The sequence below is a fragment of the Rhinolophus sinicus genome, linkage group LG05, assembly GCF_036562045.2.
Source record: "Rhinolophus sinicus isolate RSC01 linkage group LG05, ASM3656204v1, whole genome shotgun sequence".
Taxonomy (NCBI): Eukaryota; Metazoa; Chordata; class Mammalia; order Chiroptera; family Rhinolophidae; genus Rhinolophus; species Rhinolophus sinicus.
In genome coordinates, this window is record NC_133755.1 from 179,554,245 (window position 1) to 179,570,176 (window position 15,932).

At 38.2% G+C, this 15,932-nt stretch overlaps 1 protein-coding gene across 2 annotated transcripts in view; it reads left to right on the top strand.

The window, feature by feature from the left end:
* Positions 1–15,932, top strand: part of PACRG (parkin coregulated) — a 451,953-nt gene that overhangs the window by 211,308 nt on the left and 224,713 nt on the right. For both annotated transcript variants that reach the window (XM_074333794.1, XM_019749820.2), the window contains exon 3: positions 12,645–12,816. In XM_074333794.1, the coding sequence (XP_074189895.1) occupies positions 12,645–12,816 (172 nt within the window). The remainder of the gene's footprint in view (positions 1–12,644; positions 12,817–15,932) is intronic.

The following is a 15,932-nucleotide window of genomic DNA, read 5'->3' on the forward strand; positions in this document are numbered from 1 at the left end:
CCTGAGCACTCATTCTGACAACATCAGCATCATTCACCTGTCCCACGTGTTGGAAAACTCGCTCTTATATATGTTATGTCATGTTCTTTATTCTCCATGTCCAATTAATCATGCAACCCTGCAAAATAGTCTATAATTTTCCCTTACATATATATCCTTCTGTCATTTTCAGCCTAACTTCTGGGCCAATACCACAATTCACGCCCCTCTGCTGTAGCCTGTTGTCTGATGATTCTTCCCCTAGACACTCACTCCTGTATCTTCATTTTCCCTAGCATCCTTTACTGCTCTGTGAGGTTGTTATTTCTTTAAAAAATTTATGTATAGAGGGAGGGACAGAGTACATCTATAGTAGATAGATAGATAGATAGATTAGAGAGAGAGAGAGAGAGAGAGAGAGAGAGAGAGAGAGAGAGAGAGATACTGTGTTTCCCCGAAAAGAAGATCTAGCTGGACAATCAGCTCTAATGTATCTTTTGGAGCAAACATTAATATAAGACCCAGTCTTACTTTACTATAATATAAGACCAGGTATAATATAATATGATATGATATGATATAATATAATATCATATCATATAATATCATAAAATATGTAATATAATACTGGGTCTTACATTAATTTTTGCTCCAAAAGACGCATTAGAGCTGATTGTCTGACTAGGTCTTATTTTCAGGGAAACAGGGTAGATAGATGCCTCAACTGAAAATAGATTAAACACTTAAAAATAAGACCTGAAACTGTAAAAGTCCTAGAAGAAAACATGGGGGACAACTTCTCGACATGGCCTTGGCAATGATTTCTTGGATATGACACTAAGAGCACAGGCAGCAAAAGCAAAAATAGGCTAGTGGAACTACATCAAACTAAAAGCCTTCTGTACAGCAAAAGAAATAATCAACAAAATAAAAAGATTGTCTATGGAACAGAAGAAAATATGTGCAAACTCTGTATCTGATACGGGATTAATGTCCAAAACGTATAAAGAACCCCTACAACTCAATAGCAAAGAAATGAATAGATAACCTAATTTTGAAATGGGCAAAGGACTTGAATAGTCATTTTTTTTTTAAAGAAAAGACATGAAATGGCCAACAGGTATATGAAAAGGTGCTCAACATCACTAATCATCTGGGAAATGCAATGAGACTGCAATGAGACAACACCTCACATTTGTTAAGACAGCTGTTATCAAAAGATAAGTGTCGGTGAATATGTGGAAAAAAGGGAACACTTGTAAACTTGAATCCAAGGAAATAAGTCATAATTCTCCAAACACACCTTCATCTTTCTTCCTACCCACTGACTCCCCTCACCTTTCCCTGACAGTCAACAAAGTTCTGTACGTAGTGTAGCACGTCAGCATACTTTTTGCTTTAGTTTCTTTGGTGAAATTTGACCAAGAAATATAACAACCCCTGAGTATAAAGAACTTTAATGAATTTGTTACTAATCCCTGCAAAATAGATACATAACAAAATTACATGCTGACATAAGAGACAGTCAATACCACTATCATAATTTCTTCTCAAAATTGCTTCATGGCTTTAACTTAACCTGAATTAATTCTTTCCCAACCTCTTTAATTGCACTTATTTGGTTGAGAGTATTAAAGTTCACAGTACATTATCTAATTCAGGGACAGATTTTTGTAAAATAATACCGTGCTTTACAATTAACACTAATGGTAAAAGCCACAAATAATCTGTTTCTAACTCTGTTCCGATTCCTAAAACTCTGTCAGCACTTTTCAGACCTATCATATGTTTCTAGTTTCTCCACTTTACGGACATTTGTTTTCCCAAAATATAATTATCCCTCTCTACCTTTGACAAAAATTATACTATTTGTAGCATTATACAGAAATGTGATAAAGGAAAGAAAACCTTTGAAGATGTATTTCTCCTTTTTATCCCCCCTTGGTTAAGAAAAATGCTATTTTCAAAGTTTCAGAAAATTTAAGTTTGTGACAGGTGATGGAAGGTGGGAATGTTCAAAGCTATAGAACAAGGGCTTATGTCTTCTTTATTTATTACACTTGAAAGTATCATTCATTGACTGCTGCAGTTAGGAACACACCGTTTCTGGGTAATAAAGGTTAAGTGTGCATAAATTTGAGATCTGCTTACAACTGACCTTTAGCAATCTTCTTAGCATTTTTGACAGAAACTGAAAATAAGGTTATTCCTTAAAAGAATTTGATTCTCCATTCGCAAGTCCAGATTTGTTACTCAGTAATTAATAGCTTCCAGCTACACAGAGCCCTCAGTATCTGTAGTAAAAGGAGCCCCAAGGTAGTGAAACGTGAGCAGGTCAGTGGAAGACAGCTCTGGGTGCAAATCCTCACCTGCCACACCTGCAAGGTGGTCGCAGGCATGTCGCTGAACCTCTCAAACCCCTCAGCTTCTCTCTTCAAAAACAGAAAACAAGCCTTGAATTTCAGTTGAATTTATAGATAAATTTAGGCAGAATCACCACCTTTATGAGTTTGAGTCTGTCCATCCATGATGATGGTCAATGTATTCATTTATCTGTAGACTGCTCTGCCATCTTCCATTTACCTTGTCACTAATCTGTCATAATTATCTCCGTAAGTCTTACATAACTGATTGTTAATTTTATTCCCAGTTACTCTAACAGGTTTGTTTTCCTTCATTTCTTGCTGTTGTGAACAATTTAAAAAATATTTTCTAAGTCATTTTTAATGGCATATAGAAATACTGCTATTTTAGCGTGTTGATCTTTTATGCAGCAATTTTTCTAGACTTTCTTATTAATTAAATTTGTAGATTCTCTGGGTGTATTATAGGGACAGCCATATCATCCTCAAATAACAGTTTTTCTACTTTTTCCAATCTTCATGCATATTTTCCTTATCTTTCTGCATTAGCTAGAACCTCCTGTACAATTTTGAATAAAAGTGTTGGTGGCATCTTCTTGTCTCCTTTCTAACTATAAGGGGAATGGTTTTAAAGTCCCACCATAAAAGGATATTTCCTCTATTTGCTTAGAGTTTTTATTTTTTCAATGAATAATTTTATTAAATGTTTTGTCAGCATCTGTTAAAGTGATTTCATTTTTTCTTCCTTTAATCTAAAAATTTAAACATGATGTTAAAATATTCTGATATTTCTGCAATACAGCCTGGTTGGCCATGAGGTTTAACATGCTGTTGAATTCCATTTTTGTAGTATTTAATTTTGATTCAGTGAGATTGGACTGTTATTATCTGATTTTAGTGTCATGGGTATGCTAGCCTCATGTATAGTAACTTGTATGGCTTTTGTTCTTTTTCTGTTCTTAAAAAGAGTCTGGATAAGTGGGCATTTTTCTATTTTTTTAAGGTTAAATGATTTTGTTGTGATTCAATTTTTTAAATGTTGTCATTTCCATAATGATTTTCTTTTCATCTGCGAGTTATTTAAAAATGCTTTTAAATTTCTAAATGTGTGGGGGTTAAAAGTTTGGCTATCTTTTAGTGAATGATTTGTTATTTAATTTTCTTCAGAAAATGTGACACATATGACAGATTTTGGAATTCATGAGACTTACTTTGTGGATTAGTACTCATTCAGTTTTGCCAATAAAACAGAAAAAATGTCAAGAAATAGGGCTTTATGATAAAATGATACTTCCAATCAGTGGAAGACTATTCCATAAATACATTGGACAACTAAGTAGCTAACTGGAAATAAGTTACGAGTTGGAAACATACCTCACACCTTATATCAGGAAAACTTACAAGTAGATTCTTGATTTAAATATAAAGAAAAGAAATCATAAACATGGAATAAACTATTATAAATGATCATTTCTAACAGTTTCTATTCTTTCTGATAGAAAATGGAGGAAGCCCTTTCTAATGATGACTTGAAATTCAGAATTCATAAATGATTAATAGATTCTAAAACATGAAAGAAAGAAAAAAAACCTGCACAGCAAAAGAAAAATTTGAAACTCCTATCACAGACAAAAGATGAATCTCCCTAATATCAAAGAGCTTTAAAAAAGTCAATGCCTCAGCAGAAAAAAAAAAAAAAAAAAATGGCAAAGGATATAAAAATACAATTCACAGGAAAAGATATACAAAAAACTTTCTTTTTTCAATTAAAGTTTATTGGGGTGACAATTCTTAGTAAAGTTACATAGATTTCAGGTGTACAATTCTGTATTACATCATCTATAAATCCCAATTTGTGTTCACCACCCAGAGTCAGTTCTCCTTCCATCACCATATATTTGATCCCCCTTACCCTCATCTCCCACCCTCCACCCCCCCTTACCCTCTGGTAACCCCTAAACTATTGTCTGTGTCTATGAGTTTTTGTTTCTCATTTGTTTGTCTTGTTCTTTTGTTGTTTTTGGTTTATATACCACATATCAGTGAAATGGTTCTCTGCTTTTTCTGTCTGACTTATTTCACTTAGCATTATAATCTCAAGATCCATCCACGTTGTCACAAATGGTCCTATTTCATCTTTTCTTACCGCTGAATAGTATTCCATTGTGTATATGTACCACAACTTCTTTATCCATTCATCTATCGAAGGACATTTTGGTTGTTTCCATGTCTTGGCCACCAACAAAAAACTTTAAAAATATATTCACAGTAATAAAAATACAAGTTGAAACAATGCTGAAATGTAGTGAAATATCATAAAATTTATTTTACCTATAATATTGTCAGAAATCATGGGCAATGCCCTTTGGATAGGCAATAAAAAAAAACCACAAAAAACAGGTACTCTCATTTATTGTTACTAGGAATATAAGTTGGTACCATCCCCATAAAGCACCATTTGGAAACATCTATCAAAATTGTGCATATGTGTACCCTCTGATAAAGCAATTCCTCTTCCAGGACTTCATCCCACATCATACTTATTGTTTCACTATACCTGTATTTTCTACTTGTTTCTGTCATATTTTGAATGTGTCTCCCATAACTTAAGTATATTTCCCTCTTTTGAGGATCTTTTAAAAAGAAAATTTAATCCATTTATACTTACTATAATTATTTATATGTCTGAATTCGTCCTACATAATTTCTCCTCTCCATGTGTTTTCCTGGGGGCAGGGGGGATGTTTAACCATCCTTCTGTTGGATCAATAAAGCTTCATTCAATCCTTCTACTACATTCTTTTCTCTTGGAAGTGGATTATATTCCTATTCTTTTAATGGATACCCTTGCACTTTAATATACTTAACTACTTAAGTCTAAAGTTAATCGATAACTCTGTCCTCATCCCTGTCAATGTAACGCCCTTTGACTCAGCTCACCTTCCTCTCATCTTTTCTACTTTTCCTTTTTAGTATTGTTGCTTCACTTTGTAAACCCACCAGAATTGATTATGAAAACTTTTATAGTCAATGTTTATTTAATCTTACCAATGTGTTCCACATTGTGTTCACTATTACTTCATGCATCTCATCACTTCTTTGTCCTGTGTCCAGCTTACTTTTTAATAAATGTTATCCTTTGATAAGGACCATGCTCCATGGCCAAAAAGAAAAACAAAAACGTCTCAGTCTTGGTCAAATACATTTACCTTGTCTTGTTTTTTTGAGCGATGGTTTAGCTGAGTGCTGCATTATAGATCAACAGTTTTTGTTCTTTCACCATGTTGAAAGAATTTGACCCTGTCTCCTGGCCTCTATTTTGTTAATGAGACATGTCATTTCAGTCTAATTTTGATCCTTTATATGCAACCTGTCTTTTGTTTCTAGTTGCTTTGAAATATTTTCTTGACTTTGGAATTGTATAGTTTTTATGAAAAGATAAGCATCTGCAATCTGAAGATGCACGTCTTTCTTCAATTATGAAAAATTCTTAACCATCATTTCTTCAAATACTCTCTTAGTGCACCCTCTGTGCTCGCTGAGTTCCCGTGAGTGACATGTGGGAGCATCTCAGGCCGGGATCTCTCTGCCATCTTTCCCGTCGCCTTACTTCCCTGTACTGCCTCTGCATGGCCCCTCGGCTCTTTGATCCAGGCCCTAATTCTCTTTGCAGCTCTGGTCTGTCTAATACTAGTCAACCTAGCAACTGGGTTTTTAAGTTAGTTATACTAGAATTTCTTTTCTGGAAGTTTTATTTGGTTCTTTTTTGAAGTAAAATAGATTTCTGTGTTTTAAGCATTTTAAAAATATTTCTTTTCAGATTTTATTCTGCTATTTCTAGTTGCTGGTTTCAGAACTCCCATGCTCACTGGTCTATTGAACCTTCCTTATGTGACTCTGTTACAGGGTGTCTGGTAAGTCTTAGGTGGGGCGGCCTTTTCTGTGGTGTCCCATGTACCTGGATGATGCAAGTGGTAACATTTTCACATTTGCTTTCGTCTGGGCTCCAGAAGTTACTTTTCCATGGTCTGGGAACATTTTTTTGTCCCAATTCCCTGACTTTACATTTGCTTTGGGTTTCTGTGTCTCACGGGAAAATTTTCCCATTAAGAGCTTTGTCAAACATCAGCTTCTCTTTCTGTTTCCCAAACTCAAGGAGAGTTACTTTCTGTTCCCCTTGTCACAGGTGGGACCGCCCTTCACGGTCCCCATTGTATGCAGGGCTTTAGTTTAACCCCCTTCTCCTGCCATCTGCCCTGTTTTCCTGAACTCCTGAGGAACTAAAACCTCAGTCTCGGTCCTGCAGTCTGACCTTTATCTGGTACTTTCTCGGGTCACTCGGCTTCACTCGTAGGTCCCTCTGTGACTCTGGGTTTTGTCTTTATCTCCAGCATCTGAAAATTTCCTGACCTCCACTTTACATTGAACACATTTTGGTGTTTTTCCATCTTTGTAGCAGTTCACAGACCCACATCAGCCTTGTCTAGCATCTTGCCTGAAGTCACCGCTTTGACACTAAAGTTCATTTGTGTATTAAAAAGTCTTATTTTTTGCATCAGAAATCTCACGTACTGCAACATGATCTGGTTGTATGTTCAGTATCATTGAGAAAATGTAAAATGATATAAATTATTTTCAGTTATTCATCACAACCATATCCATCCACGTTTGAAAAATAGTAGTATATCCATATTCAAAATATGTTTTGTATACAATCTGCAGATAGTAAGTACTTAACACCTATATATTTGTAAGTCCTCTTGCAAGAACTTAACAGCTTCCTCAAGGGTTAAAATGCGATGAGTTAAGGCTTTATTTTACAAACATCATAATAGTCCAAATGAGGCCTTAATATATGAATAGGTAATTTCACTTTTTCAGTTTAGTTTGCAATCTAGGCAAGACCCTTGGACTTATTATAGGAAACATAATAACAGACACTGTCAATGATATGTTATTTGCTAATTGAAGCAAGGATGTGGGAAGTGCAAGAGTAAGTTTCTGACCTGAGCTTTTTTAAAAATGAAAATCACTAATCTCATCGTGTTTCTGACCTTTCATTACAGCGTTATTACCTTATACGTTTGTTATGGGGATAAAGGTTATAGTGGGTAGGCTCGGTCGCGTCAGAATGTTATTGCTTTTGACCAAAAATCACTGAAAGAGTTAGAGATCAACTTGTAGGTACTACATGATCTTTAAAAAGTTATAAAACATATTTTTTTAAAAAAGAGAAATTCTGTGAACGAAAGTACTTGATGCTTTTGTAGTTACTATCCAAGTAGTCATCAACCAGCATATTACCCTGTAATTTTAGTTGGTGTGTCTAAAACAGCCCTTGCTCTGTGTCCCACTTTGCACAGTTTCCTTTTAATTCTGGATTTTTTATGTAAGCTTCAAAGAAATATTTCTATATTTTATAAAAGTTTGAAAACTACTATTTTATGGTAATAGTAAAGAAATATAAAGTGTAAGTAATATTTGTTATTAAAACAAGTTATCTTAAGAGCAAAATAATTTACAAAACTGAAAAAGGTTTATTGTTAAATAAACAGTAAAAATGACCTTTCATAAATCTAAGTGGACAACGAAGCCAGCGATTCAGAAGAATGTTAAAGGACAGTAGTCGTCACATGACAAATATACACACAAAGATAAACAATGAATCTCCTAATGTATGTCTTCTTTCAATGTTGCTTTTAATCTTGAATTACTCTCAACATCTAGATTTTTTATAAAGCAGATTTTGTATGATTATTACCAATATATTATTTATGGACATACATTCATAAGTTTGCTTTCGATGATACTATGAAAAGCAGAAACTTTCCTCCTGAAGTTTTAAAAGTAAACAGAATAGCAGATTGAATCCTCAGTGATTTCCAGTGAAATGGGTGTAAATAGAGGCATCAAGCAGCCCATCCTGATAATCTATTAAAATACTCATAAAATTCCTGAAATGTACATAATCACTATAATCCTAATGGAGAAAAAATAGCATTATAGTTGTAGAATGCATAAAATTATAGACTACATACATTTATAGAAACTTACGTACTCCTTCATGCTACAGGGTCACTGTTCAACGCCCGGCCCTCTGCACACTCTGCCATGGTCCCAGCCTAAGGTCCCATCTAGAGATGGTCATGCATCATCTGCCATTGTTCCTGTGCTGGGTTTGCCTCTCAAAGAGTTACACAGGGTAGATTCAAAAGGTCAGGATGAAAATTCAACATGTGCTTACTGAGCATTCACCTATTGTGTGCCAAATACCTTTCTAGGCAATGACAAGCTCCCTGAACAACAGAACTAAAAAATAGCAATGAATAAATGATAAGGGCCACAGAGAAAATCAGACAGGGCGGGATGCAGTGGTAAGAGGGCCACACTGAACTGAAATTTAGATGAAAGCAGTTGCCAGCAATGAAAAGGTCTAGCGAGGAAGGGAACAGTGTATTCGCAGAAAGCCTTTAAGTAGAAATGAGTGAGGCTAGACTGGCCTGGGGAACGAAAAGCACCAGTGTCTGCAGAGAACAGTGCTTGCAGGAGGACGATGTGAAGCAAAGGGACCCGGGGGCCAGATCAGGGAGGCCCTGGTAGGACTTCAGTCAGGACCAGCAGCAGGGCGGGACCCAAGTGTGTGGAGAACGGAAACAGGGAGGCGAAACTATGCAGCAGGGAGATCAGTCAGGAGGCAGTGGTAGCAATCCAGGTAAGACAAGTTCGGTGGCTTGGGCTACGCTGGGAGGGAGCAAAATGGTGAAAAGGGAAGGAAATAAAGACTTGTTTGGAGAGAGAATGAACGGGATGGCTGATGGGCTGAACCCAGGATTTGAAGGAGGAAATCAAGGATGACCCCTAATTTGGGGACTGTGGTGTCAGAAGGCTGAGAAAAGTCAGCTTCACAAGGTCAACTGTGCCGTGCTGATGAGCACAGAAAAGAGAATGGAGGACGAGGCAAAATGAAGGTCATGGTGACTTATGTAAAAGAAAGTGCAGTGAAATGGTAGAAAGAGGTTCAAGAGGGAATGGGAATGAGGAAGCACAGCCAGCCTTACTATGGACAACGTGAAAATGGTACAGTATCTAGAAGGAACTCATCTGAAAAAAAAAATACATTAAAGAGAAGTCATATATAGTATTAAAAACAAAATACACACACACACACACAATCTCTTGATTGTAAATGGAATGTAAGAGGGTTTCCCAAGGCATAGGCCAAATTCATCAACTGAAACACTATTATAATAATAAAAAAAGAGGAACCCTAGAAGGTATGCAAGCAGGAAAGAAACCGACATTTAAAAATGTCACCCTATATCAATTAGAACAACATTTATAGTGTTTAAAGAAGTTTGTGACCTCAAAATATAATGGCAAGTTAGTCCATTGTTAAGGCAACAGATCTGCAGTGATAGTAGGTATGCCAAATAACTGATAAACAGGTCAGAAAAGGAACTCACAAAAAGACAATTCCTGGTAGGAAATAACTGCTGTAGTCAGTGAGCTAGGAGGAGTTAAAGACATAAAGATAACATTTTTCTTTTTCGGTCTCTCTCACTCAGTCTTTTATTCAATTCTGCTGTCTCTCAGTTGCTCCCTCTTTTTTTTTTCTCTTCATTCATCCTTTATCATAATGTTTTTTTTCTTTTTTTTAAAGTTTTGAGAATAAGAACCATGTCTGTGCTCAGTATTTGTTTTCTGAAGACATATTGTAAAATGGGAGGGGAAACAACATCTCTAGCTATCAGCCAATTAGAAGAGACACTCTTAAAACATGATGTCAGAGGAAGAGAGTAAAAAGATTGAAAAAGATATGATGGACAAACAAGTTAAAGCAATATTAATATTAGGTCGGGCTATTACAAACTGCGTTAATAACGATAAACAGGATAAGGACATGAGGATAAATGGAACAACTTACCAGACAATTATAACAATGCTGACTCTTGACGTGCCTAACAACATAGCTGAGAGGAAGTAGCGTGTCTTGCAGTCATACTGCTTCGGTTCAGAACTCACTAGCTACAAACCATAGGCAAGTTAATTAAACCTCTCTGTGTTCAGTTTTCCCTTACTGAAAACTGGGACATTAATAATAGTTATATCTTAGAGTTGTGATGAGGTTTAAGTGAACTAATACATGTAAGTATTTATAACAGTGTCTGGTGTCATAAACATTGGCATTTTTATTGTTGCTTTTATTACTGTTGTTAGTATTCTTGCCCCAAATTGTACAAAGAAAAAAAATCAACAGAATTCTAAGAAAAATTTGACATATCAACAATCTTCGTAGATTTGTAACTTGCTTCTCAAAGCAAGATAAATATGTTTTAAAATATTTGAGACAGCTGTGAGATAGTTGCAATAAAACATTTAAACAGGCTGCCTTATCTTTCAAATCATTGCAAAATTGCAAAAAAGTAAATAAAACAATCAAAACTCAAATACAAAGTAAAAAATAAATAAATAAATTAAAAGCAATAACCATTGACCAAAAAATCAGATGACAGAAGTTAATCTACACATTGGCATAAATGTGAACGACTTAATATGTTTAAAAACAGTCTTAAACATATTAAAGTATAAAATTTAGTGATTTGCTACTTATAAAAGACATAAGTGCCGCACTAGGCAAAAAGAAAGAGAATTAGCAAAACATATCAACAATGTAAATAAAAATATAGTACAGATGACACATTTATTATGAGGTTAAGTTACAAGGTAAAGCTATAGATAACAACGCATCTTTTGGAGCTGAATGATATAGCAACAAATTATTTTTAAATTGTACAAAATGATACTCTGAAACATTTTTCAAATATACAAATATCCTAGAGAAAACTGGTACTAGACATATATCCCATAAACTTTTACTTTGAATAAAACAAGTTTTATGAATATACATGGAATCTAAAATACAATTAATGTTTGTATGTACCTCCATTTGGGGTTCGTTTTCCAAGCTCCACTTTCAAGAGGGCATGAACATTTGACCCTTGACTGCTTATTTCCTTGGTTGGCTAGGAAGCTCATGAGCACGTGAACAGACCTCCTGCTTGGGGAACTGTAGGGCATTTGATTCACTGAGACTCACAGTAAACATTCAGGAATGTGGTGGGGGTGTTACCCATTAGTCACACCCAGGAACAGGCATGCATGTGGCAAGAGACTCCAGAACCTTCTGGCTGGGAGGGAGCTGGACGGTATCAAAACTTCCTCATGTAAAAGGGAGCTTCCTGTGACCTGGATGGGCTCCTCACTTAATTATAATATAAGGTGATAATTAGAATCTGGGTACATTGATAAGGACTTGGAAATAAGGGAAATTTGCAACTCTTACTAGGAACAGTGCATCCTTTGCTGTGTAGATGTGTTATATCTTCAGTCTGAGTCTGTTGACTTCTTTCAGCCATGAGACCACTATCACTTCTGTCACCTCGCAGGTGGTAAGTCAGGTCATGGATACTCTAGACAGTGGAGGACCTTGGTTGGAACAAATCTCAGACATGTGAACAGAACCCAAGGCAGCATCTCTTTTCTGAGCTCTGGAATTTTAGTTCCCATCCCCCGTTGGTGCTGAATACTGTTGCGAAGGCCAGGACAAGAGGTCATGGAGGGTGAAGGGCATAGAAGTGAAGCAGGGTATGTCTCTGCTCCCAGAAGAAGCAGGAGAGAGATTGGGGATCTTTTGATTTTGAGTTGTCAGTCGTCCATTCAGGTTCAGCCACTGTGTGTCTTCCCCATTTTGTCTTGATGGCACCAACATTCTGCGCGTCATCCAGCTCCAGCTCCAGCCATTTAGTCATGTGTACCTGTCACTCTCAGATTCACGAGAATATATTATGTGCATTTTCTATTAGATTCTTGTTAGAAATCCAGATGCTAATCTCTTTTCAACAGTTTGTTTTGTTTTTTCCTCTTACATTTTATTCTTACATCTATCTTTTCAGCATACACACTGCAGGATTCTTGAATTCTTTTCAATATTACGTTTGTGCCAAATGGGAAACATTAACCAAAAACAAAACAAAACAAAAAAAACTGAAACAAAGACTAAAATGCTTCCAGTGTAGATTATTTATGATTACAATCTGTTGATAGGTCAATGAGTTTAACCTCATTGCCAATAGACTGTAGACACGGTGACATATTTCAGTCCATTAGAGGAATTGGTTCATACAGTCTTCCTGAAACCCTGAAGAACTGGCTCATCCTAAATTGGTGACATCGTCCCAGCTGGCCCAGCCGCACGCTGTCCCAGCCTTGTTTTCACGTGTCCTTTCTTCTCTCTCCTTTCAGGTAGAAATTGAGAAGCTGGACTACCACCATTACCTGCCTCTGTTTTTCGACGGGCTCTGTGAAATGACATTTCCCTACGAGTTTTTTGCTCGGCAAGGAATCCACGACATGCTGGAGCACGGGGGGAACAAGATCCTTCCTGTCATTCCGCAGCTCATTATCCCGATAAAAAGTAAGTGAACAGGTGAAGACCCGTCACTCAGCTTAGGTGCTGCCGCTTTGTGACAACTTGCTAATTAAGCAATAAAACGCAACAGGCTGAGGCTTATCTGTGGGTTCTGTGGGGGGTTCTATAAATCGACCTACAGGACCAGACGTCCCATTTACATGCGGGACCATCATGGGCACTGCACTGCAGCTTTGCCACATCAGCAAACGACACCGCGCGGGGTCTGCACTGAGTTCAGTGCTCCGTGGTGATGACCCAGCCCACGCTGATTCCTACACGCGGGAGTAAAGGACGTGTCTGCGGGGACGCGCGGCCTCTAAGTTGTAGGTTCGTTTTTAATGACAGTCCTAACTTTAAAGGTGTGATATATAAACACAATCATAGTGGTTTGCTGTCTTTTAAGTAGTAGGATTCAGAATTTTAAGAAAAAAGAAACATCTGAAACGGAGAAAAGGTTAATGTTATTGAATACTGGAGATTTTTAATCTGTTATAGGTTGGGGGGAGGGGAGGTCGAGTCTAACCCTGTCACCGACTTTATCTATTTGTCTTTAAATGAGATTCTACTTCCTCTCTGTGACCAGAGTCTTCTGGCGCGAGTCCTTGCGGACTAGTCGTCTGAAGGAGCCTCCTTCTGAACCATTTCTGAGATTTTTCACTTTCCGGTGTGACGGCCTCTAATGGCTCCCAAACCAGCCCCTTAGCTGTTCCAGTTCCGTCTCCTCACCTTGCTGCCACCACTGCTGACCTTTGTAATAGAGCCACCCTACTGGGACAAGACTCCGGGAGGGGACAGCCAGCCTCTCCTCAAGGCCGAATGGCCAGGCCTGGCCCCCTCACCCCGCAGCCTCACGCCCCCAGGTTCTGCAGCCCTGGAGTCACTGGACCTGCGCAACTGCTTCTGATTGAAAGCAGAGGGTCGGTGCCTCTGTGCGCCTCATGGGGGCGAGGGGAGGGGAGTTGGGGGGAGAGATCCCACCCACGCCCAGCGAGAGCAGCCCTGGCCCTTCCCCAGCGGGATCTGGGCCCATCTGCCCCCGGCTTCACAGGGATGAGCGTCCCTCGCCCCAGGTTTGCCTCAGTCCCCGATCCAGGATGAACCACTTCCCAGGACGATAGACAGGACACCTGCCTAGTCTCCTAGATCTGGGGAACCCCACACGTTGTGTTTCAGGGGTGCTCTTGCCACGTGGTTTCACCACAACAAGAACAAAATAGTTCAACGTCGGGTTATTTCCCACAGTCCGGATTATTTAGTTTTATCCGTGGTCACCTGTTTATTGATTTCAATTAAGTATCGTTCAAATTCTAGATTTTTGGCAGCTGTGCTGTCCCTGTTTAAATTGAGTCAACTCTGGAACTTTCTCTCATGTCTTTGAGATCCTGTAAGAGGCCTGTAACCGACCACTCCAGGTTTCCCCCAAGACATAGCAAGTGAAAGCAAAGGAAAGGATGGTGCTAGCTGCTGTGAAAAGTAACACGGGAAGAAAAGACAACCCTTGAAAAGGGACTTCATTAAACAGCAATTCTCCCTTTCCCTCGTGCAGCAGCTGACTGAAGGGCTCATCTTCTGGAAGGATAGATAACACTGGGCTATATTAAAGCCATTTCCCAGTGTGATTTATTCTAGCAGGTCGCAACTTTTGAATATATTAAATTCTACACATTCCGAAAGGTGATGTAGGAGTTTTATTGATAAACAGAAAAGGCCAGAACATTCTCCCCCGGAACTATCTTGAGAGCCATTGCACCTTTCCTCCTGCTCCATCAGAATAGCAGCGATACCTGGAAGTCTGTCCACCTCCTTAAAATAAGCTACTCACGTTGGAACGGCTGCCATCTCAGGACCCTCCCCTTCAGAGCCCCATTAAAAACACCGAAGGGCAGCGGAGAGTTTCTAAGTAATGTTTTGACTGGACTTACAATAAAAGCGCGCCAAATTAGAGTGCTGCAGGCCAAGGGGAATTGATTCTCAGTTTTGTTTGGTCTGTATTTTGAAGATACTTAAATGAGTTAAGGGAAAAGTAATGTGGGCAAAATTTATAGTAGACATGTATTAGAGGTCGTTTGCTGGTGACTAAAAACATTCTTAAGAGCTCAGTAAATACGATTTGTCAGGGAATATTAACTATATATGAATTTGATAGTTTAAGGTTCCAGAAGGAATGAATTGTGTCTTGGCAGATACCACTGCTTGTCTGCACTTACATACTGATCCTGAATCTATGGAACTTGGCTTGCTTCTTCTCAGTCTATTTATGTCACTAAAAGCCATACTTCTCCCAGGAAGGGATACTGATTAACTATGCAAGGTCATGCCAAGGTCCAGCGCAGTGTTGGAAACATTATGTGCATAAACTAAACCTTTCAGGTGGAATTCTGGAGTGAGGCTAATTGATCTAGAAGCAGGCTGATGCAAGTAATTGGCATAACATATAACAGCTGTGTGTACATTATTTTGAAACAGTCCTATTAGTATAATTGTGACTCTCTCCAGGGTCAAAACTTAACCTTATCATTACCAACTGGCCAGTTCTTCAACAGCTTTTCTCAAGTTCTAACCAGTATCTAAGAAGGCAAAACAAGATGTGTAAACTCCCTACAAGGCAGAGAACTGGGCTTAGCTGCCTACCTATTTCTAGAATCCAGGGTTGAAATTCTAAGGTTGATAACACTACAATGAGAGACGGATACATCCACTGGCTCTGGGGTTTCTAGATGATAAAGGTAAGAAGGAACTTCTCATTCTCCTTCTCTGCTTGATTCAGACCCCAATTTTCGTAATTACCGGCTCAGTGAGCAGCTAATAGCTTGTTCCATTTTTGTTGTTTTCTGGCACAGCTACAGGTGCTCCCTTTCCTTCCCACCTTCTGATTTCCACCTTCTTGGGTCAGAAACACCAAAAAATACCAGTGTAAAGTGGTTAGGGTTGGCAGTGGAGCATTGATTGCAGAGAGCAATGGCAGGGCCAGTAAGGATAGGCACAGTCAGGCTGTAGATTTGCACTTACTCCCTCCAATTGGGAAAACATTAATCCATCAGATCCAGCAGAACTATCCAAGACAGAGCCTCTGAAGCCTTGAGCATCAAACCCAGAAGGAAATTGCAATAGCGGCCACA